This window comes from Mus caroli, unplaced genomic scaffold, assembly GCF_978045245.1.
Source record: "Mus caroli unplaced genomic scaffold, Mus_caroli_1 scaffold_15, whole genome shotgun sequence".
Lineage (NCBI taxonomy): Eukaryota > Metazoa > Chordata > Mammalia > Rodentia > Muridae > Mus > Mus caroli.
Genome location: NW_028227270.1, coordinates 7,608,101 through 7,633,796, shown reverse-complemented (window position 1 = coordinate 7,633,796; position 25,696 = coordinate 7,608,101). Strand labels below are relative to the sequence as shown.

General features: G+C 44.5%; 1 protein-coding gene and 1 pseudogene across 1 annotated transcript in view; one reads left to right on the top strand and one right to left on the bottom strand.

Moving 5' to 3' along the window:
* Nucleotides 1-1,605: 1,605 nt before the first annotated feature.
* Nucleotides 1,606-3,567, bottom strand: LOC110307750 (large ribosomal subunit protein eL31 pseudogene; annotated as a pseudogene).
* A 2,207-nt stretch (nucleotides 3,568-5,774) lies between these two features.
* Nucleotides 5,775-25,696, top strand: part of Arl15 (ARF like GTPase 15) — a 360,845-nt gene continuing 340,923 nt past the window's right edge. The window contains exon 1 of the mRNA XM_021180362.3: nucleotides 5,775-5,930. Within this exon, the coding sequence (XP_021036021.1) occupies nucleotides 5,883-5,930 (48 nt within the window). The 5' untranslated portion in view covers nucleotides 5,775-5,882. The remainder of the gene's footprint in view (nucleotides 5,931-25,696) is intronic.

Here is a 25,696-nt window from a genome sequence, read left to right as displayed (position 1 = left end):
CCCTTTCCTGATTATCCCTTCAACCCTTCCCATGTAAATCCTCTTGCTCTCAGATTCATGACCCTTACGACTTTGCTGTTACTCACACACATGGGTATGCGAATATACATACATATATATATATATATGTATATATGTGTATCTGTAATTATCTATGTATATGTATATACATGTATATATGTGATATATATTATATATGTATGTGTATATTATGTATATATGTATATACACATATGTGTGTGTGTATGTTTGGGTGTGTGTGTGCATGTGTATGTGTGTAATATTCTTAAATAACTTATGGAGCTTGCTTTCTTATAACAACCCAGGAACATCTGCCTAGGTGTAGCACTGCCCACTGTGGGCTGGGCTCTCTTATATCAATCATTAATCAAGAAAGTGCCCAACAATCATTAATCAAAGGCTAGTCTGAGGGAAGGATTTTCTCATTTGAGGTTCTTTCATCCCAGGTGACCCTAGCTTGTGTCAAGTTAACAAAAACAAAAACAAAACAAAACAAACCCCTAACCAGCACAGGTTCTAATCTCTAAAACCTATGATGTTACCTTATATGGCAAAAGCAACTTGGAAGATGTGATTAAATTTCTTGGCAGGAGGAGATTATCTTTATCTGCGAGCCTAAATGCAATGTCTTTATAGGCCAGGGGAGATTAGAGTATAAAAGAACAGGTGACAATGTGACCACACAGGCAAAGACAGGAGCGATGGGATACTGCCAGAAGTAAGGGGATGCAGGCATCCTTAGAAGCTGAAAAGAACGACGCCGTCCATGCCTAGCAACTTTGTTAGTGCCATTCCACGTTGAGCCTTAGAGTTCACTTTCCCTCACATCATCCTTTTGCAATAATCACACAAGAAGTAGAGACCTTGTGTTCTTACGTTGAGTTTGGCAACCGATGATAGGGCATTGGGGCAGCGGCTCTCTCTAGCCTGTCTATTGTATAAATAGGTCAGGCATGGAAAGTGGGCACGTGAACCAGTGACAGCGACAGCTCAGAGGAAATGATCTTTCTTCTTGACATTTGCGGGCAAGAGTAACCCCTCATCTCCGGCTGATTGCAATTATGTACACATCACTTGGGTAAGCCTCCATCGGCGAGAAGGTACCCATCAACCTGGGATAATCGCTCTCCTATGTATAACTCGCCTGTACACGAGTTTCCAGCACGATGGCTCTTTAGGGACAAGCATTCCCACCTTCTCCGACCGGCTAGCTTATTGCAGTAAAGCTCTTTATTACCGAGTTGCCTTTCAACTGACTGGTTTCCATAGGGAGTAAGTGGAGTGACTCCTCTGCCTGGAAGCTTCAGGATATAGAACTGTGTCTAGTTTCATAGGCAAATGCTCACTGCGATATTTATAACATGCTATGTCACAGAGGATTTGTTAACATAGTATATTTATAAAAGAGAACTTTATGTAGCCGGTTAACATTAATGGGGCATTTCCTGACCCATTTCAGAGTTATCATGCATGATGCATAACTACTAAAGGCAGTTTTATCTATCTATCTATCTATCTATCTATCTATCTATCTATCTATCTATCTATCTGGCAGTTCTGCAACTTTATTTGACATTCAGCAGGTTAGCTCCCATTCACATGGACTGTCTGTAGATTTTGGAATGTGGTAACAGGCATATACGTTACTAGTGTGTAGAGCTTGTTTGGCGAATCCTCATCTTTGTTACGTTTTTGCGACAAATGTACTTGGATGTGATATGGAACATTCCTTATTCCCTTGGCCCAGACAGCTTTATTGAGCTTTATTGTGTTAATGAGCACATCTGGAGTCCCCATCTCCTTTATGGCAAATGTCCAGATTTCTTTGAATGCCCTCTTGAAGCCCACCCCATGGATGCGCTTGTGAATGTTGGTGTATTCTTGGGTCACCACCTCGTTGATGATAGAACAACACTTCTTCTTGCCACCCTTCTTGACATTCTGCCAGGCCCAAGTAGGAAAGGATGGGCGCAGAGGATCGTGGGAAGAAAAGTCACGTTGCCTTACAACTTTCCTAAGTTACATTTTAAACAAATGAACAACAAAACAGTAGATGGAAGTAGCCATTACTGGTTTTCCTGGATGGTAGAATTTAGAAAACCAAGTCGTAAAAATACATTTGTTTGTGTCACCTAAGAGTGACACTAACAACAGCAACATCAAAAAATTTCCCCTGAAAGGCTCACTGGCAGGCCTTATGGGATCATAGAGTGTAGACGGTCAAAACAGCTTGTTGCTTTTAACAAGTAGCAGCAGAGACCTGGGTCCTCACATCCTGTGCTGTAATGCAGTTGCCTCACGAGTTTGTAGCTGTTTTCTTATGCATCTGGAAGAGACTCATTGTTCTTAACTGAAAGAAGGCACGACTCCATGAGATCATGCCTTACTGAGGACTGGAAGCCTGTTAATTGGCATGCAGTAGGCTGAGTTGAATAAACGCATCCCAAATTTCTTCAAGATGTGACTAAGGACCTTGCTACCGACCCCATCAGCTACAACCACCACTAGTAGTGCCTTGTGCGGAGGCTATCACAGTGGAGCTGGCATCTGCCCTCTATTCAGTGGGAATATTCTATTCTATTATCATCTCAGAAGACACCTAATTGAAAAATTATGCTCCATATGGAGTTCTGCTGGAGCTTCTGTTTTTTTTTTCAACGATTTTTTTTCTAAAATGCAAAATACGATTTTAGAAATACATTAGACTGAACATGTTTTCATATTATTTCATTCCACAGTCATGATAAAGATGTAAATGATTCAGATTAAGGTAGTATTGGATTCAGATTAAGGTAATATCATGATGCCTTCTTCAGAAGTTTTCTATAGACAGATTTTTTTCCTCCCCTGTATCTGCTTTGGGTTCATTTACTGATTTTGACTCCTAGAGGCAAGGCCGCACAAACTATTATTTAGCCTAATGATGTTTTCCTAAGTTTAACTGTTAAAGGAAATGCAGAAGCCAAGTGCTTCCACGTGTCCGTTTTCTGCATAGCCATCACCAGAGCTCTTAAAACTTTACACGGTCGCTAAGGTGGATGGAAAGTCTCTCTGCTAACTCAGTTCTTTATCTCATTTGGGGTATGCTGAATCACGAGAGAAAGAAAATGAAAATAAGAAAGAAAACACAAACAAACAAATTGTTGCTTGACTGAGTCACTTTGCCAAGACCTTTGAAAGGCTTTTTGATTTCTGTGGTTTCAAACAGATGCGACAAAGGCCAGGTTTTTGGAAGTCTTTCAGGTTCAGAAGCCTGGTCAAAAATCTCTTCTAAACTTACATGTGCTTGAGTTAACAGAATGGCAAGAAAATAAAAATCAAAATTGAATCTACTGGCTTAGTGCAACTGAGACTTACTAGCCCTGGAGTAAAACAAAACAAAACAAAACAAAACAAAACAAAACAAAACAGAACAGAACAGAACAACTCCTTTCAAGAAGTTATTACTTAAAAACATATATCTTGAAAATTATATCAATAAAGGCCAGCTCTGTCTGTACACGTGTATGTATACAATCAAAGTCTTCTAATTACCCTGAAAGCCATCTTTCCTCATTTTGTATCTGAGGAAAGCATTTCAGAGATTAGATAATGCATTTAGTCACATGACTCATGGGTGGGGGTGGGGCAGAAGGTGCTCTACACCCTACCCGATTATGTGTAAATTTAGGGTAAATATTTTGGTTTTCTATAATGAACTATATAGTTTTGTCTAACAACTATTTTCATTGCCCTGGGGTAAACTTATATTTGTTATCTGAAGACTCACACAAAAAGTGTGTGTATGTGTGTGTGTGTGTATGTGTGTGTGTATGTGTGTGTGTGTGTATGTGTGTGTGTGTGTTTGTGTGTGTGTATGTGTGTGTGTTTGTGTATGTGTGTGTATATGTGTGTAGGGACAGAGAGAAAGGGAGGGAAACTTTAGTCACCACCTTAAAAGAGAGCAGTGTTTGGCAAGACCTAACAGAATAGTATTTTTGCAATTTAGTCTTCCGAATTCTATCATTCAGAATACTCCTTTGACAACTGAGGAAAGAGTATGAGTTCACTATAAACTTCTCTACATTATGAAACTTCATAAATGTTTAACAGCTGTATAAAGTTTTATTGTGTAAGTGTGCTGTGTTAACAAATCATAGGAGACTCCTCTTCTTCTTTTTCGGAGACGAGGTTTCTCTGTGTAGCCTTGCAGGTGGTCTCCCAACTCAGGGATCTGCCTGTATCTTTGCTGGGATTAAAGGTACCACCAGGCCCGACAAAATTCTACTATAATCACTGTAGCAAATGTTCACTTAGAACGCTGTCCACAGCTCTTATCCTAAGAATTTCTAGAAATGGAATTACTGGTACAAAAGATATGGCACACTTTTAATATTCATTTTTGAAGTGGGTTATATTTTACTCCTCTCCATACCCAACTCCAAATGGCATGCTTATCTTGTCTCACCTTTGCCTTGCCTGAGTAAATGCCCTTTCTAGCCTGAATCTTGGAGGTGAAGGAAAAAAATCCAGAACTGACTGTTGTCTTTGTCTCGCTTGACTCCCATTTTCACTCAATTCTAAGTAATTCTTTTTTCTTTTTTTAAATTTTTCTAATTTTTCATTTTTTGGTTTTTTGAGACAGGGTTTCTCTGTAGTTCTCTGGCTGTACTGAAACTCACTCTGTAGACCAGGCTGGGCTCGAACTCAGAAATCTGCCTACCTCTGCCTCCCAAGTACAGGGATCAAAGGCGTGTGCCACCACTGCCCGGCCCCAAGTTTTTTGTTTTTTTTTCAAGACAGGGTTTCTCTGTGTAACTCTGGCTGTCCTGGAACTCACTCGGTAGACCAGGCTGGCCTTGAACTCAGAAATCCACCTGCCTCTGCCTGCCTAGTGCTGGGATTAAAGGCGTGTGCCACCACCGCCTGGCTTGCCTCCCCCCCCCTTTTCTTTCTTTCTTTCTTTCTTTCTTTCTTTCTTTCTTTCTTTCTTTCTTTCTTTCTTTCTTTTCTAACTTAGGAACCGCACAAGTCTCAAGTGCACTGGCTCTTACACTTGTTTTTCCTAAAATAAGGTTCACAAACAGTATTACTTGGGTTCTTTAGAGGACTTTTACAATCCCACCGCTCATTCTATTCAGGAATATTGGATTAAGCATGCAAAGATCAGATGCGTGTCTCCTTCGATGTTTGGGGTGATCAATTTACTTGTGAGTCTCTAGGTTCCTAGTCTGGGCTGCACTGGTGCTGAGCTGCAGGAAGGTCAAGTTCAAGTTGTCTGTCTGCCTTAGCAGACACCCACACCCCGGAGGGTCAATGCAGTCCCCAGTACTGCACAGTTTGCCTTCTTTAAGGTGTCTGCCCTTCTAATCCGCAGGTCCTGGGCGTCTTAAGGCCACAGGAAGGCCCTCGAGGCAAGTGCCTCCCACCGCCCCGGGCTGCTTTCTTAAGGAGGGGTGGGCGGGGACGCCGCCGCCGCCGCCGCCGCCGCCGCTCTTCAGTCTAGGCAGGCTGTTTGCCCGGTCTCCAGCGGACTGGAGGCAGAGAGCCGGCGAAGCTCCCGGGGCCGCAGCGCGTTTCCGCCCGCCCCTCCCCCAGCAAACAGGAACCAGCGCCGTCCCGAGTCCCGCGCTTCTCTGCTGCCCTCCACCGGGGGGGGACTGCCTTTTATAGACGCTCCGGCCAATGAGCGCGCTCCTTTTCCTCGACCCGCCCTCCCAGCCAATCGCCGCTCCCCTGGTGTAATCTTCGGCTCCTCGGCTGCTCCCGGCGATCTTCGCTGTTGCTGGCTTTTTCAGGAGCTGCTCGCTCGCAGCCCGAGACGCTGCTGCTTTTTTTTTTTTTCCGGGTTCGGAGCCATTCCGGATGCTTTAGGCTGCCGGATGTCTGATCTCCGGATAACTGAGGCGTTTCTGTACATGGATTATCTGGTAGGTGCGGGGCGCGGGCGGCATGTCGCCTCTGGGATCTCGCGGTGGCCCATGGCCCCCTGCCTGGAGCTGCAGCCTCTCGGCTTTCTTTCTTTGGGATGGGATGCCTTGGGTTGCTTTCTCCCCGGGCTGGCTCTGAGGGGCGGCGTCGCGGGGAGAGGCCGGGCTGACAGGTAAAGGCGCGGAGGGGACCGGCGGGACTGCGGGAGATGGGGCCACGCTCCGCGCGCCTCTCCGCGCTCCCGGCGCAGGACTTTCTTTCCGGGGAAGCTGGAGTTTTCCGCTCTCCCCTTAGCAGAACTCCAAGAGCTATTAAAGAGCCATAAGCAGAATGGCTCGCTAAGTGCCTGGCAGGTCCGGTCATTTGGTCGTTATTAGATCTCTAAAGGAATGACCTGGGTCGTGGCGGGATTTTAAAAACACATTACCAGAAAGTAGACTGGACTAAACCACATTGCAACCCGGCCTGAGCAGGATTGGGCAGGGACAGGCATTGCCCCACGGCTGTGGTTATGGTGCACGCCGCTTTTGTGCATGGTGTGCATGGTTTGGCAACCGGTTTGAGATCAGCCCCGTGCTGGGAAGTTTAGGTAGGAAAAGTTTTTTTAGCACAGCGCTGGAACGGAACACTTAGACGTGTTTCTAGAATTGTGCAAGCCTTGTGTTTTCGTTCCAGAAATTGTATTTCCACAGAGCTGCCTGTTTGTGGTCAAGCAGATCCTTTTTTGACATGAACCGTGTTCGATCCTGTCCATTTTCTGCGTGGATGGTGTTAGAACGAACGGCTGTTGTCATGCAGTGCTGAAGTAGAGGGTTAGAAGCGTTGGCCCTTCTGTCATCTTGTAGGACACATGGTTTTTCCACTGCAGATTGGCCTAGCAGAGATTTGTCAGTGCCTTCTAGGAATTACACTTAAGGCTGTACGGAGAAAGACCGAATACTTTCCAGACCAAGAAAGAGAGGGCTGCGTTGTAATGTTACCTGTGTATGAGGGTTTATTTAGGTATGTAGAAACTGGCAAGGATGGAGACCAGTGAGTGCACGACCTTGAGAACAGAGCCGAAATCAAAGAGTCTCAGTTGAATTTTGGTTTTGCTGTCTATGTATTCATGGCAGTGACTTCTATCTTTGTCATAAAGGGGTGTTACTGCTGCGCCAGGATAGGTGGGCTATCTGTGAACATTCTTTAAGTGTCCTTGTAGGTTGATGATTCTCAAATATGTCCAGGAGGCTATTTTGAAAGTTAAATGATTGGTTGACTTGTAGTTTATCCATATCATGCTATGGCTATGTCTTGTAATCTGACCCACAAAAAGCCAGTTTGGTGAGAAAAAAATTACCAAATAAGAAGAAAGTATGGGGCATCTTACCTGTACTTGGATACTTAGTGATTCGGAGAGGAATTGGGGGGGGGGTCCTCATGATCTGCTGAGACTGTTGTAGTACTTAAGCTGTCTTTGAGGTACCAGGCCCACTAAAAGACCTGAGGGAAAACAGGATTACTCAGGTTACCTGCCATGTAGACATGGGTTCTGAGTAGATGGATGAATATTTGTAGGTATAAGGTTACCCTGGGAGTTTAGGTCACTGTCACTGGGCCCTGGGTTTCACTTCGACTTGGCCCATCTGTTTTACCTGTTTCCCTAACGCCTCTTTTGACTTTCGTATACAATCATTGTTTTGCCACTTCAGTGTGCTTTCAATAATTCCCAAGTGCAGTGAAGCTAACTGTCCCTTAAAAGTCAGGGCTATACTGGAGGTGGGGTGGGGGAGAAAACAAAGTCTTAAAGGAGACAGGTCACGTTTTATGAGTGTGTTAGGTATCCCTGTGAAAACACTGAAGAAAGTCCTTCCCCACTAAATGGACCGGAGGGGAAACAAAACAAACCCTGGAGTTGGAGAGGTTGCTTTCTTTACTGTGCTTTCGAGAAAACTGTGAGATACATCGCTCCATTCTCCTTGTCTACCAGGTGACTTGTTTGCTCATGCGCCATCTTGGCATGGTGTCTGTTTAAAATCCTGTTTCTGAAAAAGTAAAGGATCGATTTCTTTGATTGGGCCCGGCATCTTATTAATCGATTCCTAAGTTCCTATATTTCCCTTCCAGGAGGGGCCGGGGATGTTTCTTTCATTCCTAGTTGGACTGCAGGTTTTGCAGAGTGGGCTAGAGTGAGTGCCCTCTTCAGGCCCCTGTCAGGAGGAATGTGTGCCCTCCCTCCATCCTTTCTTCTCTTTAAACAGTGCGGTGGGTTTTTGTTGTTATGTTGGAAAGGAAAGCTCTACGCGGAGGTGTTAGCCATTGTCCTTTAGTTGGGTGCTACCACTTAACTTATTTTATTTGGGGGGAGAGTCTAAAGGAAGTGTGTGTGCCTGAGTGTGTGTGCATGCTATTTTTAACAACTTCTGAGAGCACTGAAATGGTAAGACAGATGAAGGAAGCTCTCTGATCTTAGAAGTTGCAGTTAATTTCTTGACTATTCTTGTGACAGCTAGGATCAAGGCTCTGTCTTGATATTTAAGACGGAGGTTTTATTAATCTTGGTTCAGGGAAAGAGGGATACCTTGCAAATCCTAAATAATTACATGTTCCACCGGTTACTGTACCTGGCTTGGTGCCTGGCATGGAGTTAGAGCCCGGGATTACATGATGATGAATGGATGTGGGACCTGAGAGGTAATTCTGTCCTCTTCTGGCTTCTAAACTGAGACAAGATAGTATCTGTTTGGATTAGGTATTTTGGTTTTTGGAATGCAGGATGTATCTTTTACACTTAAGATAATCAAGATAGAATTTGTTTAGCAATTTAAACATAAAAGTCTTATCTTTTCTAGATAATGCGGGTGTCATCGGAGGAGGCCATATCTCTTCCCCTTTTCTCTTGAGCAAGTTTATAAGTCATGTTCTAAACCAGGCCGATCTATGGTTCAGGATTTAGCCGTAACCAACAGACAGCATACCCCTCTCCCTTTGATGGGTTAAGGCTGCTCAGAGCTTTATAAAGAGAAAGAACAGGGTATAACTTATAATGAGGAAATGACACTAATACAGGTTCTCTAGAGTCACAAACCTTATGGAATGAATCTCTGCAGAAGAAGGGAATTTATTGGAATGGCTTACAGACTGCAGTCCAACAATGGTCAGCTGTGAATGGAAAGTCCAAGAATCTAGTACTTGCTCAGTCCCACAAGGCTGGGTGTCTTAGCTGGTCTGAATATGCTAGAACCCTGACGTAGTAGGCTCCAGTGCCAGAGAAGGAATGGGAGTGCTAGCAAGGTGGGGCAAGGTGGCAAAGGACAAAACCTTTCTTCCATGTCCTTCTAGAGACTTCCAGCAGAAAGGTATGGCCCAGGTTGAAGGTCTTTAGATTTGGCTTAAAGGTGTGCATCTTCTTACCTCAAAGGTCCGGGTTAGAAGTGGATTCACTTACATACTTTAAACCCAAGAGACAATCTCTCGAAGGTGTGTCCTCCGTTTCTGGATTGTAGTTCATTCCGGATAGAGTCACGTTGACAACTACTATCCTCCCAGATCCATTATAAAGTTCTCTCTGGAGACCAGGCAGGGTCAGCTTCTGCATTCCTTTTAGTTCAAAATGCTTTTGCCTTGTATGTGAATCTGTGTAGATTTCACCAATTCCTCTTTGTACCACTAACACAACAACAATAAAGTTCATTATTTTCCATATAATACTAAAAGAGATAGTGGGAGTAAACTTACTTATAAGCATTACATTGGTTTCCTTCCTTCCTTCCTTCCTTCCTTCCTTCCTTCCTTCCTTCCTTCCTTCCTTCCTTCCTCTCTTTCTGTCTGTCTGTCTTTCTTTCTTTTTTCTTCTTCTTTTTCTTTTTTGAGACACAGTTTGTCTGTGTAGCCCTTGCTGTCCCGGAAATCACTTTGTAGACCATGTTGGCCTCGAACCGAGAGATCTGCCCCACGGCCTCCTGAGTGCTGAGGTTAAAGGCGTGTGCCTCCTCCTCCAGATGTATACATTGGTTCTCAAATAAAAATGTTAACACATCATGATTATGTTGCTGATACTGTATTTCCTCTGGAACCACTGTTATTTAATGCTAAGGATTGGGCTACATTTTAAAATAGCCCTAATACATGAAAGAATTGGGAGGGCATTCAGCAAGCGAGAAGTGGTCCGAGGTTTGAGGATCCTTTATTTCCTCTGAAGAGTAAAAGGACATTTTTCACTCTTCTTTTCTTTAAAGGTTTATGTGTATTATATGTAGGAATGCTTGCTTGCATGTATGTCTGTGCACCACACGTGTACAGCCTCTGCAGAGGCCTGAAGAGGGCGTGCCAGAAGATCCCATGGATCTTGAGTGACAGTTGGGGTCTGCCAGGTGTGTGCTTTGAATGGAACCCAGGTCTTCTGCAAGCTCCATCTCTCCAGCCTTCTCGTATTATTATTATTTAGTCCATTCAACAAATACTTATGCAAACGACTCTTGGGGAAGATGTGGAAGGACAGGTTGAAGATGGCCTATGGGGAGAAGGCAGGTTCTGACCTGCCCTGTTGCTTTCTAGTGCGTTTCTCTATGGCATGTGTTTCTTTTATTACACAATGAAATGTGTCGCAAACGTGTCAAGTGTTTGATTGGCCTTAGATGCTGTCTGTTGTCCTTTGCATTTCTCTATTATGCTTGGGCATGAGTAAGGTTAACCTCCTAAGCTTGCTTTATAGTCATTGATGAACTTGGCCTGCTTTCTTTGTTGTTGTTGTTGTTTTGTTTTTTTGTTTTTGTTTGTTTTTTCAAGACAGGGTTTCTCTGTGTAGCCCTGGCTGTCCTGGAACTCACTCTGTAGACCAGGCTGGCCTCGAACTCAGAAATCCGTCTGCCTCTGCCTCCCGAGTGCTGGGATTAAAGGCATGCGCCACCACGCCCGGCGGCCTGCTTTCTTGATCTCAAGCTATACCTGCCTAAGGAGGTGTGTGTGTGGGTGTGTGTGTGTGTATCCCCCAAGTTGACACAACTAGCAAGTGAGTGAGCTGACCTTGTGGCTCTAGGGCCCCCTCTTCACTGCCTCCATGTCCAAGCCATTCTCTCTAGTACAGGGCAGGGATGCAGGCTCTTGGTGTTAAAAGCTGATGCAATACAATTGGATATATATTTACATGTTTCATGTAAAAAACAAGTACCATTTATAGAGAAGGCTAGCTGGAAGATGTGTGCTCAGCCTTCTGTCTCACGGTGCCTTTCTGGGCACTGAGGTGATGATCTTCAGACTCTGACGTTTCATCAGCAAGCACAGATGCATTTCTAAGCGTCATTACTGTCCCCTTCAGGGCCACTTCTGCTTGCTACTGCTCTGGGTCCTCTTGATCCCGTTATGGGTTGTCTGCCTTTATCCAGTACAGCTTAGGAAATGAGGCTAACTAGTAGACACTAAGGCCACAAGCAGGCTATGGCTTCAGCAGAGGACATTAACTCTAAGGGATTTGTGGTGACAACTGAAGAGAGGGAAAGATAGCTATTTTTTTAGTGAGGATATGAAAACCTCCCCTGATACTTTTCGTAAATTGAGTAGTGATGAAGTATTGAATAGCTATTTATTACTTAAGGATGTACTAGAGTCACATTTTATTTTTATAAATTTGGTTTTTGGCTCGTGTTTCTGCCAAAGGTCAGGTGCCGTTTCTGTTGCTGGCCTTCTTATTGGCAAAGTTCTGTTACGCTGCAGGGGTTTACCCGGAGAGACAGAGGATGCTCCTGTCTGTGTTTATATAGTCTTCCTCCTTTTTATATAATAGTCCTTCTTTTTATAAAATCACTAGGATTCAATCACAGGGCCTCCACCCCAGTGACCTGGTCATGTCCTCCGAGCTCCATCTACAGACACCAAAGTTGGATTGAGTCTTCAACCTTTTAGTATCATTGACTTGCGTCTTTGGGAATTAAACGCCTGTCCCAGTTGGAGGTAGAGGCAGGGCCCAGCTATTGTGGGGCCGGCATCTGCTTTTTAGTTATTCTGTGGCGTCTCCCCAAATGCTTCAGGAGTCAAAGAAGATCTGGTAGATCTCCATCACCATCTTGAAATTCTTGATCTGGAGCAAGACGTTTTGTTTTGCGTCTTCATTTTGTATTGATCCCTCAATTTATTAGCTGATCCTGACTTGCCCTGTTGAAACAGAGACATTCTTAGAACCTGAGCTGTAGCCTGCATCCAAGCTGACACCCCCCCCCCCCCCCCCCCGGCATCTTACTTCCTTTTCTAGCACTTGCATTCTAGCCTGGTACCTGGTAAAGTGGAGGCTGTGCACAGAGTATAGTGTGGGAGTTTTACTTGCATCATCTTACTCAACCTTGTCCCAATCCCGTTCTTCAGCTACTGCTTATAACACATTATACCAGAAAAGAGGAGGCTCTAAAAGGTTGAGTATTTGCTGGGATAATGCAGCTGGCGGAGAGGGTCAGGGCTGGCATTTAAGTCTAGCTTGTTAGATCCCCCAGGCCTGTGCCTATAAACATGGTTCGATAAAGCTTAGCTGGAATAATAAATAACCGTGGAGGAGGTGCCCAGATACACCGCTGGAAATGGAAGGGTCACTTGTCACTTGATTGCTGCTGTCACTTGGTTTCTTGGGAGGCCCTCTGGGAACTCAGGACTTGTGTGGGTGTGTGCCTTGAGGCAAGCACTTGCTCACACCTATTGCCTCCTCCCTTTTCGCATAAACATTAGCTGAGGTTCTTTGACTTGCAGCCCAACACACCTACGTGATCTCCAGTGACTGCCCCGGCTGGCCGCTTGAAAGGTTGAATTTGTAGGACAAGCTCCTCTGGTACCGTTTGTAAACTGGTTTGTTGGGAACTAGTCTGGCCACTGGACTCTGTCTCCTTGGGCCCGAGGACTTTTCCTGGTGTTTCAGAAAGGGGTTCCTGTGGGTTCTTTGTCTGATAGGATGGTTGCTGATCTTGCTTCTAACTATGGGGAAGAGCTTGTGAGTGTAGAGATACTTGAGGAGCATTGACAGCAGCGGGGACAGACAGCTTTATTGGTTCCAGCCGTCCTGGACAGATGTCAGGAGCTAAAAACAAAGGGAAGTCATGGAACCGTCTTTTGTCTTTTGTGTCCTTAGGGCTTTAAATCTGCAGGTGTAAGGTCTTGCTTTTTAACTTCAAAAGCTTTGTGCTTTTTAAAACCAAACGGACAAACGAAGAAACAAAGGGACTTTGTTTCACAGGTCACAGCTAACTCTCTTTCCACAGGTTGCTTTTCTGCCACTGTCCCTAGTGACAACCTTGCAGGAGTTAGTGGGTCTCATTTCCTTGCCTCTCTAGGACAAATGGATGGATGCTTAGATTGCCGAGTATATTTTGTATGTTAGCGTTTGTGACATGCCACTCTCTTAAAACCTGCTTTTAACAACTTCTCTGATGATACTTCTGAGCTTAGGAAATGTTGCTTAGATCAGTGAGTAATTTGATTCATGTCTCTGGTTTTGAAGGTATCATTTTTTGGTGATCTGTAGAGATCTTACCTGCCTTTGACAGGTTAAGGTCCTGAGAGGTTTGCGGTGTTTTTTAGCATTACATGCAAGTCATCAAAATGGCATTTCGTTACGTCAATGGCAGCTTCTGCAAAAGTCCACCAGTTTGTTTTCCAGTCTTGAGGTTACTTTTCTAATTGTAGTCACACGTGAGCTGAATGAAGGTCAGGATGAGATGATTTTGATAATTTGCTTATTTTTAAAGTAAAAGCTCGGAGAAAGACACAGCAGAGCACAAGGGGGAAATCAGTGCCTAGCAATGCAGACACAGTTGCTGTGCATTCAGTAGTTGTCTGACAGTCTGTGTATGGGCTGCTACCCATAGGTCTGATCATCCTGGACTTACAGTGGAAAGACTGTCTCGTAACCTGCTGGTTTGTACTTAAAAACTCTTCAGTTTTAGTACATTTTCCTCTGCAGCATGAAATCTCTGCACTGTACTGGCAATCTGTAATTCACTCACTAGCTACCTTTCCTTAAGATCTCATGTAGCCCGGTGGGGTGGTGGCAGCCCAGGCCTCTAATCCCAGCCATCGGAAGGCACAGGCAGAGGGATCTGTGTGAGTTCAAGGACAGCCTGGGTTAAAGGGCAAGTTCTAGGACAGTCAGGGCAACCCAGAGAAACCTTGTCTCAAACAAAACAAAACAAAACAAAAGCAAACAAACAAGACATTGCATTTGTCCTCTAGTTTTAGCTAATGCCAGGAGCACTGCCAGTGACATTCTATGTATCCTGGTTTCACTTTCATCACTGTGATAGGTAGAACACGATGACCAAAAGCAGCTTAGGGGAGAATGGGTTTATTTCAGCTTAGAGTTCCAGGCTGTAGTGTATCGTTGAGGAAGGCAGGGCAGGAACTCAGACAGCGAGCTATGACACATTCACAGTCAGTAGCAGTGAGAAATGAGTGTGCCCACGCTGCCTGCTGCTTCCTTTCAGCTAGCTTTTTTCACTCTTAACACAGGTCGGGGTACCACCCACTGAATGGTGCTACCCACAGTGGGCTGGGTTTTTCTACATCAGTTAACAATCAAGATAATCCCTGATTAGACATACCACACTCAAGCTGATCTAGGTAATTCCTCCATTGAGGTTCTCTTTCCAGATGATTCCAGCTTGGGTCCAGCTGATAGTTTAACCAGCACCACGTGTACACACTTGGGGTTTTCCCAGAATGAATTGTAAATAGTAGTCGTATGATACTGTAGTGTGGTGGTTTGAATGTGCTTGGCCCAGGGAGAAGGTACTATTTGGAGGTGTGGCCTTGTTGGAGTAGGTGTGGCCTTGTTGGAGTAGGTGTGGCCTTGTTGGAGGAAGTGTGTCACTTTGGGGGTGGGCTTTAAGACCCTCATCCTAGCTGCCTGGAAGCCAGTCTTCTGTTTGCTTTTGGAACAAGATGTAGAACTCTCAGCTCCTCCTGTGCCATGCCTGCCTGGGTGCTGCCATGTCCCAGCCTTGATGATAATGGGCAGAACCTCTGAACCTGTAAGGTAGCCCCAATTAAATGTCCTTTATAAGAGTGCCCTGGCCATCGTGCCTGTTCATAGCAGAATAACCCTAATTAATACATATAGTGAATCTTAACTACTGAAGGGGGCTCCAGTGTCAAAGAGGGTTGGGAAACTGTCAGAGCTAAACAGGTTCCTTTACTGAACAGCCAAAAAACATGCAAATGTTCATGGTGATTCCCTAAAGGGAAATTGTTAGAGGCAGTGTTCTTACTCCTTTGAGGGTAATTTTGCTTTAGGATCAAATCCAAAAAATAGAATTTTTGGCTCAAAAGTTACCTATATTTTAAGGTTCTTGATATTGATTAAGTAATTTAATATTTGTAATGTACTTAGAATTGTTTCTGAGTGCAACCAGCCACTTTTTGTTTTGATAAAGTATTGAAGTGAAGTTGGTGGTAGTGATGCTCATTACTATTGATGGGAAATGACTGTGTGCCAGATTCTGTGGGAAATGCTAAATAGCTGTCCGTCCTTTCAACTACCCTGTGAGAGTTGTGACAGCTATTACTTCTCTCTCTATCTTTCTCTGTCTGTCTGTCTGTCTGTCTGTCTGTCTCCTGCCTGTGTGTCTCTGTCTTGAGGAGACTAAAGACCAAGAAGAGTTGAATAGCCATGACTGTCTTAGTTGCTGCAGCATTGGTGATGACGTTTTGAGTATGTAGCTTTTGTTAGAGAATAAACTTGAGTTTGGAGTCGGACCCAGATGTTTCATCTGTAACCTGTGTAGTATGAGGTATTTCTCAGATCTCAATCTATGCCAACACAGAAGGATACTATAGCGTAGTCATTAATCTACATTAAAATATGTAAATTATATTATATTTCTAGAGTTTTATAGTTAATTAGAGCTTTATAGCTAATTAGATTACCTTTCTTATTTAAAATGATACTGATTGCTGCTATCTCCTAAAATGCTATTATCAGGCAGAATTAAGAGATGATAGCCAAATACTTCAGTCTATATATATATATATATATATATATATATATATATTTAGAATGTACTTATTTCTAAAACTCCAAATATTGGAGGCCATGTTTAATACAAGTCACCCCGGACCACCAATTCCTCGTTTGCAAAACTTGGATAATTAGAGTATTTGTGATAGTTTGACGAGTAAAAACATAGTCAATACATTTGAAAGTAGGTCTATACCTTATTCCTTTCATTTTTTTTTTTTTTGTTATTTTACGTACTTCCTGAAATAGTGACCTTTACTTTCATTCTAATTCAACGATTTATATGGCTATAAAATTGCCTCTACATACCTTATCATTCATTTGCTCAATTCACTTTTGTTTATAAGCCCTTTCATTTTATTTTCTGGTGCTCTTGGGCACAAGGGATATACAAGTGTGTAAAAGACATTGGCTTCTCTTCAAGTTGCTCAAGAACTCCTGTGCAGTAAGAACCTAGCAGTTGCCTTTTGGGCTGCATAGTCTACTTAGAGGAGAGTAAAGGCACAGACGGAGCACAGAAAAAGGGAACTCAGCCTAGATGTGGAGACCAGGAGTGCTTCCCAGTGGAATTCTTTGTAATTTGCAACATTGAAATGTAGTAAGGTTGGCCCAGTGACAGGCATTGCCAGGGCCAGGCAGGGGACAACTGTGCAGAGACTTGAGGGGCCCTGTATGACTGGGGCAGAGTTTGGAGCAATGACTCCACCCGAAGCTGCAGACTCCAGCTAGTTATACTGTGGAAAGCTTCAGAGATTGCCTGGAGTGACATGGTCAGACCTGGCTGTCAAAGATGCAGAAAGGAGAGCAGCCTAGGGAGATGCTCCCCTGACCCAGGACGAGATGGTAGATTTCATAGTCAGGTGGGGGCAGGGGATTAGATGGGCCATTTCAATACATAAGAATCATATGGGAATAGCAGAAATTTTGTAATTGGATATAGAACATGAGCAGAGACCTCAAAGGTAAAATCTTGAGTTTGGGGTTTTGGTTATCTATTACAGAAAAACAAATGACCTTGGAACACACCTTGCTTACGAGTCTGTTGGTTGACTAGGTTCAATGGATGGCTAAGGGCACTGACTATGGAGTCATGCTAAATGCATTAACATTATAGTTTTGTCCCACATCTGCTAGGTAGCCTTTGTGCCTTAGTTTACTTCTGTGCAAAGTGGGTATAACAGCACCCACTTTATAGAGGGGCATGTACACATACGCTGCGTGATGCTTCCGTCTGCAGTCATCTGTATGTGTGGTAGTAAGAAGTGTATCTCTCGGTGAGATTGTTGGTATCTTAGTTTGTGCAAATAAATTATTTGATGTTTGCGCAATGAAAAAGTCACACAGTGTTGTGTTTTCTCAGAGTGTATTGCTAGGGCTAATGTTCAGCTCTTTGTGTGTATATCTCTGTGTGTGTGTGTGATTTAAAAGAATTTGACACAGTTAAGTGCTATACAAGTGTTTTCTATGATTGTATTGGGACTTAATATCAAACAAGGACACACAGAACTGTCATCACCCGACGGTTGTACTTCAGTTCCGTTCGCTCTTCCATACCAGACTTTCAACACTCTTCTCGCTTCCTCCACCTCCTAAGCATGATACAGAGGAACTGGGTTAAAGATACTGGAGGCCTTCGTTGGTGTTTTAAGTGGCAGCTATTTCTAATTCACAGGGGTGAAAGGTCCTGGCTTGGCATACGGTGGCCCACATCTGTCCTCAGGCCAGTTCTCCTTAGAGCTATTATGTGAGTGTAGGCAAACATGCTGGCTTTTTTCAACCCAGTTGGGCCACTTCCTTTTGGAATTTTTCACATGCTTGGGACTCTCAGTGCCTCTGTGGTTGGATTCTAAATAGCTTGAAAGTCAGCCTTTGCTTTTGGGAACTTCAGTCCCTCACATGAGACTTATCTGGCGGTTCCTTTATCCTGTCTTCTGTTCTGAAGGTTTCCTGAGCGGCTGCTTGTAAGCGACTAAAGAACACGGTTGATTTATGGCACAGTGCTGGTGTCCTCCATGTTGAATGCTTCCTGAGTGACAGCTTCTTTTTCCAAATCCCCCTGCTAGATGGAGCAAACCTTTGGTGACTATTGGACTACGTTCTCTTTGTTTGATCTTTGTGTAGAAATGCTGTTTCTCTAGATTGTGCACGAGTCTTACTTCCTCCCTGTGACCTCCCCACCCCCCATTATTGGCTTTTTAAGATGTGTTTTTGTTTTGCTAAATGACATGTGCATCGTTTATTTGCTTGAAATGAAACATTGTAACTTACGGTTTTTTAAAGACGGATCACCTGAGCAGGAACATTTGCTCTTTGCTGGGTTTCCTGTATTTCTGCCTGGTTCAGGGCCTCTGGTTTCCTGGCCTTGGGCTAGCAGTAGGTTGGCCTTTTCAGCCAGAAGGGCAGACTCTGTCGTGTCTAGGGACATGAGCCACCATTTTCTGAAGTTTGTATGTGAAGGATGGGTTGCTAGACTAGTGACAGTTCCTTTTCGCCCAGATCCACCTATTTGGGAATAATGCTTAACTATATAGGTCATCTTTGGAACTATTCATAGGCAAATATTTTCATGTTTACTACCCCATCAATAATTGTGTGAGGTAAATATTTTCTTTTAAATAGTTTCAAAAAGTAGAATTAGTGAAAATTGTTTCGGTTCCATGTCATGTACAGGTCTTCATTATTCTGTGGGGTCTGAAGATAAGAACTTAGGGGAAGTTTAATACTGTGTCTTAAAAAAACCAAAAACCAAAAACAAAGGCAGGGGTGGCCCACGCCTTTAATCCCAGCACTTGGGAGGCAGAGGCAGGTGGATTTCTGAGTTCGAGGCCAGCCTGGTCTACAGAGTGAGTTCCAGGACAGCCAGGACTACACAGAGAAACCCTGTCTTGAAAAACAAAAACAAAACAAACAAACAAAAAACCTACCACCACCACTAACAACAAAAACCCCACAAAACCAAAAAAAATCAAACCAAACCAAACCAAACCAAAAAAACCCCCAAAGGCTAGCTCTTCAGTTGCTGAATCTAAAGCTTCTGCTCAGCTTCTTTAATTGAAGAAGATACCAGCATAATGTATTAAAAATGACTTAAAAATCCGAAGTTATAAAGAATTACACAAGATGGGGTACACCTTTTAACTCTATACAAAGGACGTATTGACGAAGTCAACACAAGCCAGGCGGATTCTGAAGAGTGATGAGGAATCAAGAGGTTCAGTCACGAGCACGAGGACCCAAGTTCCATCCCCAGAAGCCACAAGGAAAAGCCACTGGTGGTGCTATGAGCTTGTATCCTCAGAGAGGGGAAGGTGGAGACAGGTGGATCCCTGGGGCTGCTGACCAGCCTGGCTAGCCTAAGTGGCTAGGCTAGTTTCAAATGAGAGACTCTGTGTGTGTGTGTGTGTGTGTGTGTGTGTGTGTGTGTGTGTGGTGGTATGAAGGGGGGAAGGATTGGGGGGGAGGGAGGAGGTAGAGACTGACAGACAATCTGTCTCAGAAACAACCAAGGTGATGGCTCCTAAGCAGTGACACCAGAGGTTAGTCTCTGATCTCCACACGTGTGTGTACACGTGGGCACAGGCACTTGTACAGCCACCCGCCTGCACACACACACACACACACACACACACACACACGTGCACACAAGAGCACACACATGTGCACACCAGAGTGTATTGGGATCACTGATTTGATTGTTTCCCCATTTGTTTTAAACTTGTCTTTGTTGTTGCTGCTGCTGCTGAAATCCAGACTGTCTAGGGCATGGTCGCCTGGGAAAAGATGTTTTGTCCTAGTGCAGTGATATGGAAACAACAGAGTAGCCCTGTGTGAGAGGGGCTGTGGGAAGGGAGATAAAAAGTAACAAGGCTTTCTGTTTTGCTAAGTGACGTTTTAATCTTTGTTGATTTGCCTGATGTGAAACATAGTAACTTCAGGTCGTTCATCTGAAGCCCAGTGTTCTGTGTTGAAATATCTGAGGAGACCTGCTCGTTCTTAACATGTTCTGGGAGGAAGAGGACATCCCATCAGTTTGGGGAGAAGAAACCCCAAACTCCTCTGCAGCCCCTTGTGCCTGACTTCTCTTTCAACAAATACATATTAGCGAGTGTCTTAGTCAGGGTTTCTATTCCTGCACAAACATCATGACCAAGAAGCAAGTTGGGGAGGAAAGGGTTTATTCGGCTTACACTTCCATGCTGCTGTTCATCACCAAAGGAAGTCAGGACTGGAACTCAGACAGGTCAGGGAGCAGGAGCTGATACAGAGGCCATGGAGGGATGTTCTTTACTGGCTTGCCTCCCCTGGCTTGCTCAGCCTACTCTCTTATAGAACCCAAGACTACCAGCCCAGGGATGGTCCCACCCACAAGGGGCCTTTCCCCCTTGATCACTAATTGAGAAAATGCCTTACAGTTGGATCTCATGGAGGCATTTCCTCAACTGAAGCTCCTTTCTCTGTGATAACTCCAGCTGTGTCAAGTTGACACAAAAATAGCCAGTACAGCGAGCTTACTGTGTGGTCAGGCACTCGCTAATACAGGGAAAAGGCCCTTTTCGCTAAGACTGGAGCCTGTTCCGTTGAATGTCTTCTACTTCTTTGTGATGGAGAAAGCACAGATTATAGGGTACAACCTGGTGGACACACTTCCTTTTGAAAAGGGGTCAGCTGGTAACTGGGCAGGCTTTAGGAGTCAGACATTCTGTCTCAGCTTTTCAGTTCCATTATTGTAGTTACAAAAGCAGCCACAGATATTAAACATGTTTACCACATTAACAGACAGAGGACAAGATTTGGTCTGCAGGATGTAGTTTCCCAATCACAGAGATTGGGCTGATAGAAGAAGAGAAGCCATACATAGTGCGGCTATCTCTCATTGAATTGAGTTTTTGTTTCTGTACTTTGAGAGCACACACACTCGAGCACATACACATGTATATATGCATGTATGTATATATATGTATATGTGTGCTACATATACATACATATGAGGTCACTTGGTTGACCAGAGGTTATAGTGATTTGAAGAACACAAACAGGCCTCTGTGACTCCGGAACCATACCTTTGAGGTGAGGGCCAGAATGAAAGGGAGGCCTGGGCCGGGGAGGCCTGTCTTCTGGTTTGTGGTTCGCTCAGTTGCCTAGAGTAGGAGCTGGCCACCTGGCTGAACCATCACGGGAGAGCTCCAGGTATAAAGTTATCGATGGAATCTCTTTAGCATGCCGTGTTTATAAGCAGCGTGATGTAGGCGAGGACTTCTAATGTTTCTTTTCAGCAGTGGACTTCTTTCTTCCCACCCATCTCTGTGTAGAATTGTAAAACAAGCTCTTTTACCATATAGCTCTTAGTAATTGCTATTTTCTTTTTTTTAAAATTTTTTTATTAGGTATTTTCCTCATTTACATTTCCAATGCTATCCCAAAAGTCCCCCCTACCCTCCCCCCCACTCCCCTACCCACCCACTTCCACTTCTTGGCCCTGGCGTTCCCCTGTACTGAGACATATAAAGTTTGTGTGTCCAATGGGCCTCTCTTTCCACTGATGGCCGACTAGGCCATCTTTTGATACATATGCAGCTAGAGTCAAGAGCTCTGGGGTACTGGTTAGTTCATATTGTTGTTCCACCTATACGGTTGCAGACCCCTTTAGCTCCTTGGATACTTTCTCTAGCTCCTCCATTGGGGGCCCTGTGATCCATCCAATAGCTGACTGTGAGCATCCATTTCTGTGTTTGCATGCTATTGTCTTTCTATTACTGAGAACAGGCTGTTTTAGATTAGCACAGACACTGAACTAGGCTGTAGAGACCGGGTCTGGAAATGCAGCTCACTGGTTCTGGGCTTCCCCAGCATTCGTGAGTTCAATACCCAGTGCTGGAAAAAACAAACAAACAAACAAACAAACACACAAAACCAAAACCGGACAAGGCTCAGTGTTGGAGCATTTGCCATCTGGTAAGCTGTGGAGACTTGATACCTGAAGGTTCATATCCTAGGTGATTCTGTTCAGCGGTTTGTTCTTTTAGTTTTGGTGTGGTTACTAAGGGGGGAAAAAAAAAGAAGATTCCAACAGCAGTGCAGATGTGATAGACTGTGAAGTAGCCCCCTGTGCCATCTCAAGTTCCTCTCCCTTCATGAGGCAGAAGGCGGGAGTTACCATGAGGCGTGCACCTCCTACCCCTGCCCCTGCCGCTGACAGCACAAGCTAGTGTGTGGGTGGCTTCCAGGGCCTCGAAGTTGGAAACACGAGCATGTGCATGTGGGCTTGCCTTTATTCCAGTCTCTACTGAATTCAGCTTTCATTTAAGAAACTTTCTCGTGTATCACGGTGCCCTCTGCGTTTAGGGGACAGAGTTGGAAGCCACAGGTGTGTCCTCTCATTCAGGCCTTGGCTTCGTAGCTCTCAGCTTTCCCCCTCTGCCAGAGAAGCCTAGAAATCCTCAAGCTGGTCTCCCCGAGGGCGGGCGGGATGAGTATTGAAGCACCCAGCATGTGCTAGTATTTTACTAAAGGCCATTCTTCCTCCCTCTGTCATGGCTTGCAAGGTAAGGCCAGCCTCGTTGGCTGAATGTTGTGTGCTTCTGTTTGACCTCGGCAGGTCTGGTGGTGTTGTTTTTTACTTTAAAGGGAAGGAATTCTGCCTCTGAAATACCTGTTGTTCATGTGAAAGGAGGGCCAGGTAGGCCTGGCCCACTGTAAAAGGGGCTGCTTGCCCCTCCTCCCCTCCCTTTCCTCCTTCTCTCTGCCTTTCTCTGCCTCATCTACTCTCTTAACTCCCCTCCCCATCCCCTAAATAAACTCTATTCTATACTATGCCCTCGAATGGCTGATCTCTCAGGGGGAAGGGATGCCTTGGCATGGACCCTCCAAGACATCCCCTTCCCCCACACCCCACCAGAACATATTCTTATATTTTTTTAATCTTTTTTTTTTATGGTCACAACAGTCGGGGTGGGGGTGGGGGGAAAAGTTATGATTCCATCTTCTGACCTGAGAATGACTGGGGTTGGTGACAGGTGGAAGGCAGTTTAAGAACTTTACTTATGTCGTCAGAGATGCAGGCAATAACCTCCCAGCCTTTTGTTATTAGACGGTCAGTCTGTGACCTTTGCTATTTATGAGGAAACCTGTATGTCAGTAAAGGCCAATGGAGATGCACATTTTGAAGACACAAGGACCCAGACAGCAAAGAAGTGAGGGAAAGATTGCCTCCACTCGACAGCCAGATCTTAGGGGTGGGCTGAGCATAAATTTTGGCAAGACTGAGGAAGAAGTGGAGAGGGAAGTGGGCTGAATGCCCAGGGCAAAAGCAAGTCTTCCAACCCAGGTTGGGCACATGGGAGTCTGGGACTTAACAGGAGCCTCAAGCGATGCTCTGACTCTTTTGATTGGGCGGCTGCTTGTCTTCAGCCAGTGACATGGCTGTTCACATGCACCGTGGAAGCTGTGGTGTCACATACCGAAGGCTGGTCCGGAGAACTGGTTCTGTGGAACCAGGCCCAGTCGGCGAGCTTGGTGAGAGCTTGCTGCTGAGGATGGTGTGTGGCACGGGCTTGAGTTCTGGTCTTCAGTAGGAGGTGATGGACCTGACCTGAGTGTTGGAACCATGCTCTGACTAAAGGGAGGAAACTGACGTGGACAAAGCGCGGAAGGGGACGAACGCTCTTTGCTGTGCTCCCGGTGTCTCCTTACATCATCCCGTTGGATGAGTGGGTTTAGTGTGAGTTTTCTCTTCAGGTACAAGGGCCAGTGATTGACAGGAGGATGAGTAACTGTTCCAGGATCACGCCCACTCTTGTGTTACCTAAAACAAACCTTCTCTTTTCTTTTTTAACAATGTCAGAAAACCAAGAGAATCCCAGATTGCTTTATTTATAAGCAAATGGTAAATAACATTTGTGATTCTTGAAATAGGTTAGAGCTTATTGTCTTACTATGGGTGATTTTTTTCCCCCCGATGGTCCAGGAAAGAAGTAGCAATGACATAGAAAGGACTTGGCCATTGGGCTACTTAGAAGGGTTTAAATATAGACCCGATAATAGCTTTTATTCTCAACGAAAAGGTCAACAAACGTCTCTAAATGACAATATCTAAGGTTTTATCAGAACCAAACCAAACCAACAACAACAATAACAAAAAACCTCCACAAACCATTGCTGAAATTTGTGTTAATTATACAAAAGGCAGCTCAGGGGAGAAAATGGAGTCTAAATCCATATTTTGTAGAATTAAGTATCTCTGTCCTCATGGTCCTGAATAGTGCTCATTAGTATCCTGTGGTCAGTACATAAGAAATTGAAGGCTCCTGATCATGAATGATATAAAATATTAAGTAGCATTAAAGATGGAAACATTGAGTGATGATGAGCAATCTTGTATTCGGTCTGGCTAGAGATAATGATAGTTTCTTACCTGCCTGCCCACTCTCCCATCTATCTACTTCCTTCCTTTTACCCTGCATTCTTTTTAACATTCTTAATTAAAATATAATTATATCATTTCCCCCTTCCTTCACTCCAATCTGTCCCATGTCACCTCTCTCCAACCTCTCCTATGCAAAATTGATGGATTCTTTTTCTTTTATTAATATTATATAACACCACTACCACCACCACCACCACCACCACACACACACACACACACACACACACACACACACACACACAGAGGAACATATATAGCCTTCTGAGTCCATTTACTGTTGCTTGTGCATCTATGGTTTCAGGGCTGACCACCTGGAGTGAGATAAGCTTTTATGGGCTCATCCCTGGGAAAGACCAGTTCTCCTCCTCTCTCAGCAGACATTGGTTGCCTGTAGTTCTTTATCTGGGGTAGAGCCCTGTGACTTTTCTCCTTCCCGTGCTCTGTTTGTGTTGCCACCTTTTAGGTCTTGCTTAGGCAGCCATGTTGTTGAGGTATCATTGGTGTAGGTTTTCCTCCATTTTGAGGAGACACAGTCTCACAACAGACTTCTTGGTCTTGCAGTTCTTAGAACCCACCTCACCCACATGATGTTTCCTGAGCCTTAGGTGCAGGAGTTGTAGGGTATATATATATATATATATATATATATTCACTGGGGCTGACACCCATGATCAGTTGGCCTCTGCATGTTGACCAGTTTTGATTTTCTGAAATGGTCTTTGCTGCATAGGGGTGTTGGTGAGAGGTAACAGCTACACCTATTGTGATATAAGGCTAAACCTTAGCGTGCAGTAAGGCATCATGGTGGTGTGGTAAAGTGGAGACGGAAGTCCTCTCTAACATCCGTGGCCTCACTAGCCCTGAGTCAGTATTCTAGTAACAGGCATGACTTCCCGTGCCTTGAGCAGGCTTTGCAAACAACCAGACCAACATTGGTTACCACTGAGATATGAGCGCCACTGTTGCGTTTTTACGGATTTCTTGGCATCCTGGTCATTGTTGTGGTTCATGGGTATTAGCGCTTCATAGCTCTGTCTTCATTTGTGTCTCTTCTTTGACAACGTGCCTAGCAAATTCTGGCACTGTGGAAGCTAAGCCTCAGCAAGGCTTTCAGGTCATATCCAGCTCCAATCTTGGGTCATTTAACTCGTCTGTAGTATCTCTAGCATTAGGGACTCACTGCGACCTCTGGCAGGTAACCAAGGGCAACAGTTCTAGCCTGTGCTTTAGGAGTCTCTTGGACGACCCTGACCAACAACTCATGTCTGGGGTGTTTCTTAGATAGTTCTTGGGGGGAGTGAATTGTCAACCCAAGTGCTGTGACTTCATTTAAGACACATACACTATATTCATGTGTATGCATAGAGCCCTCT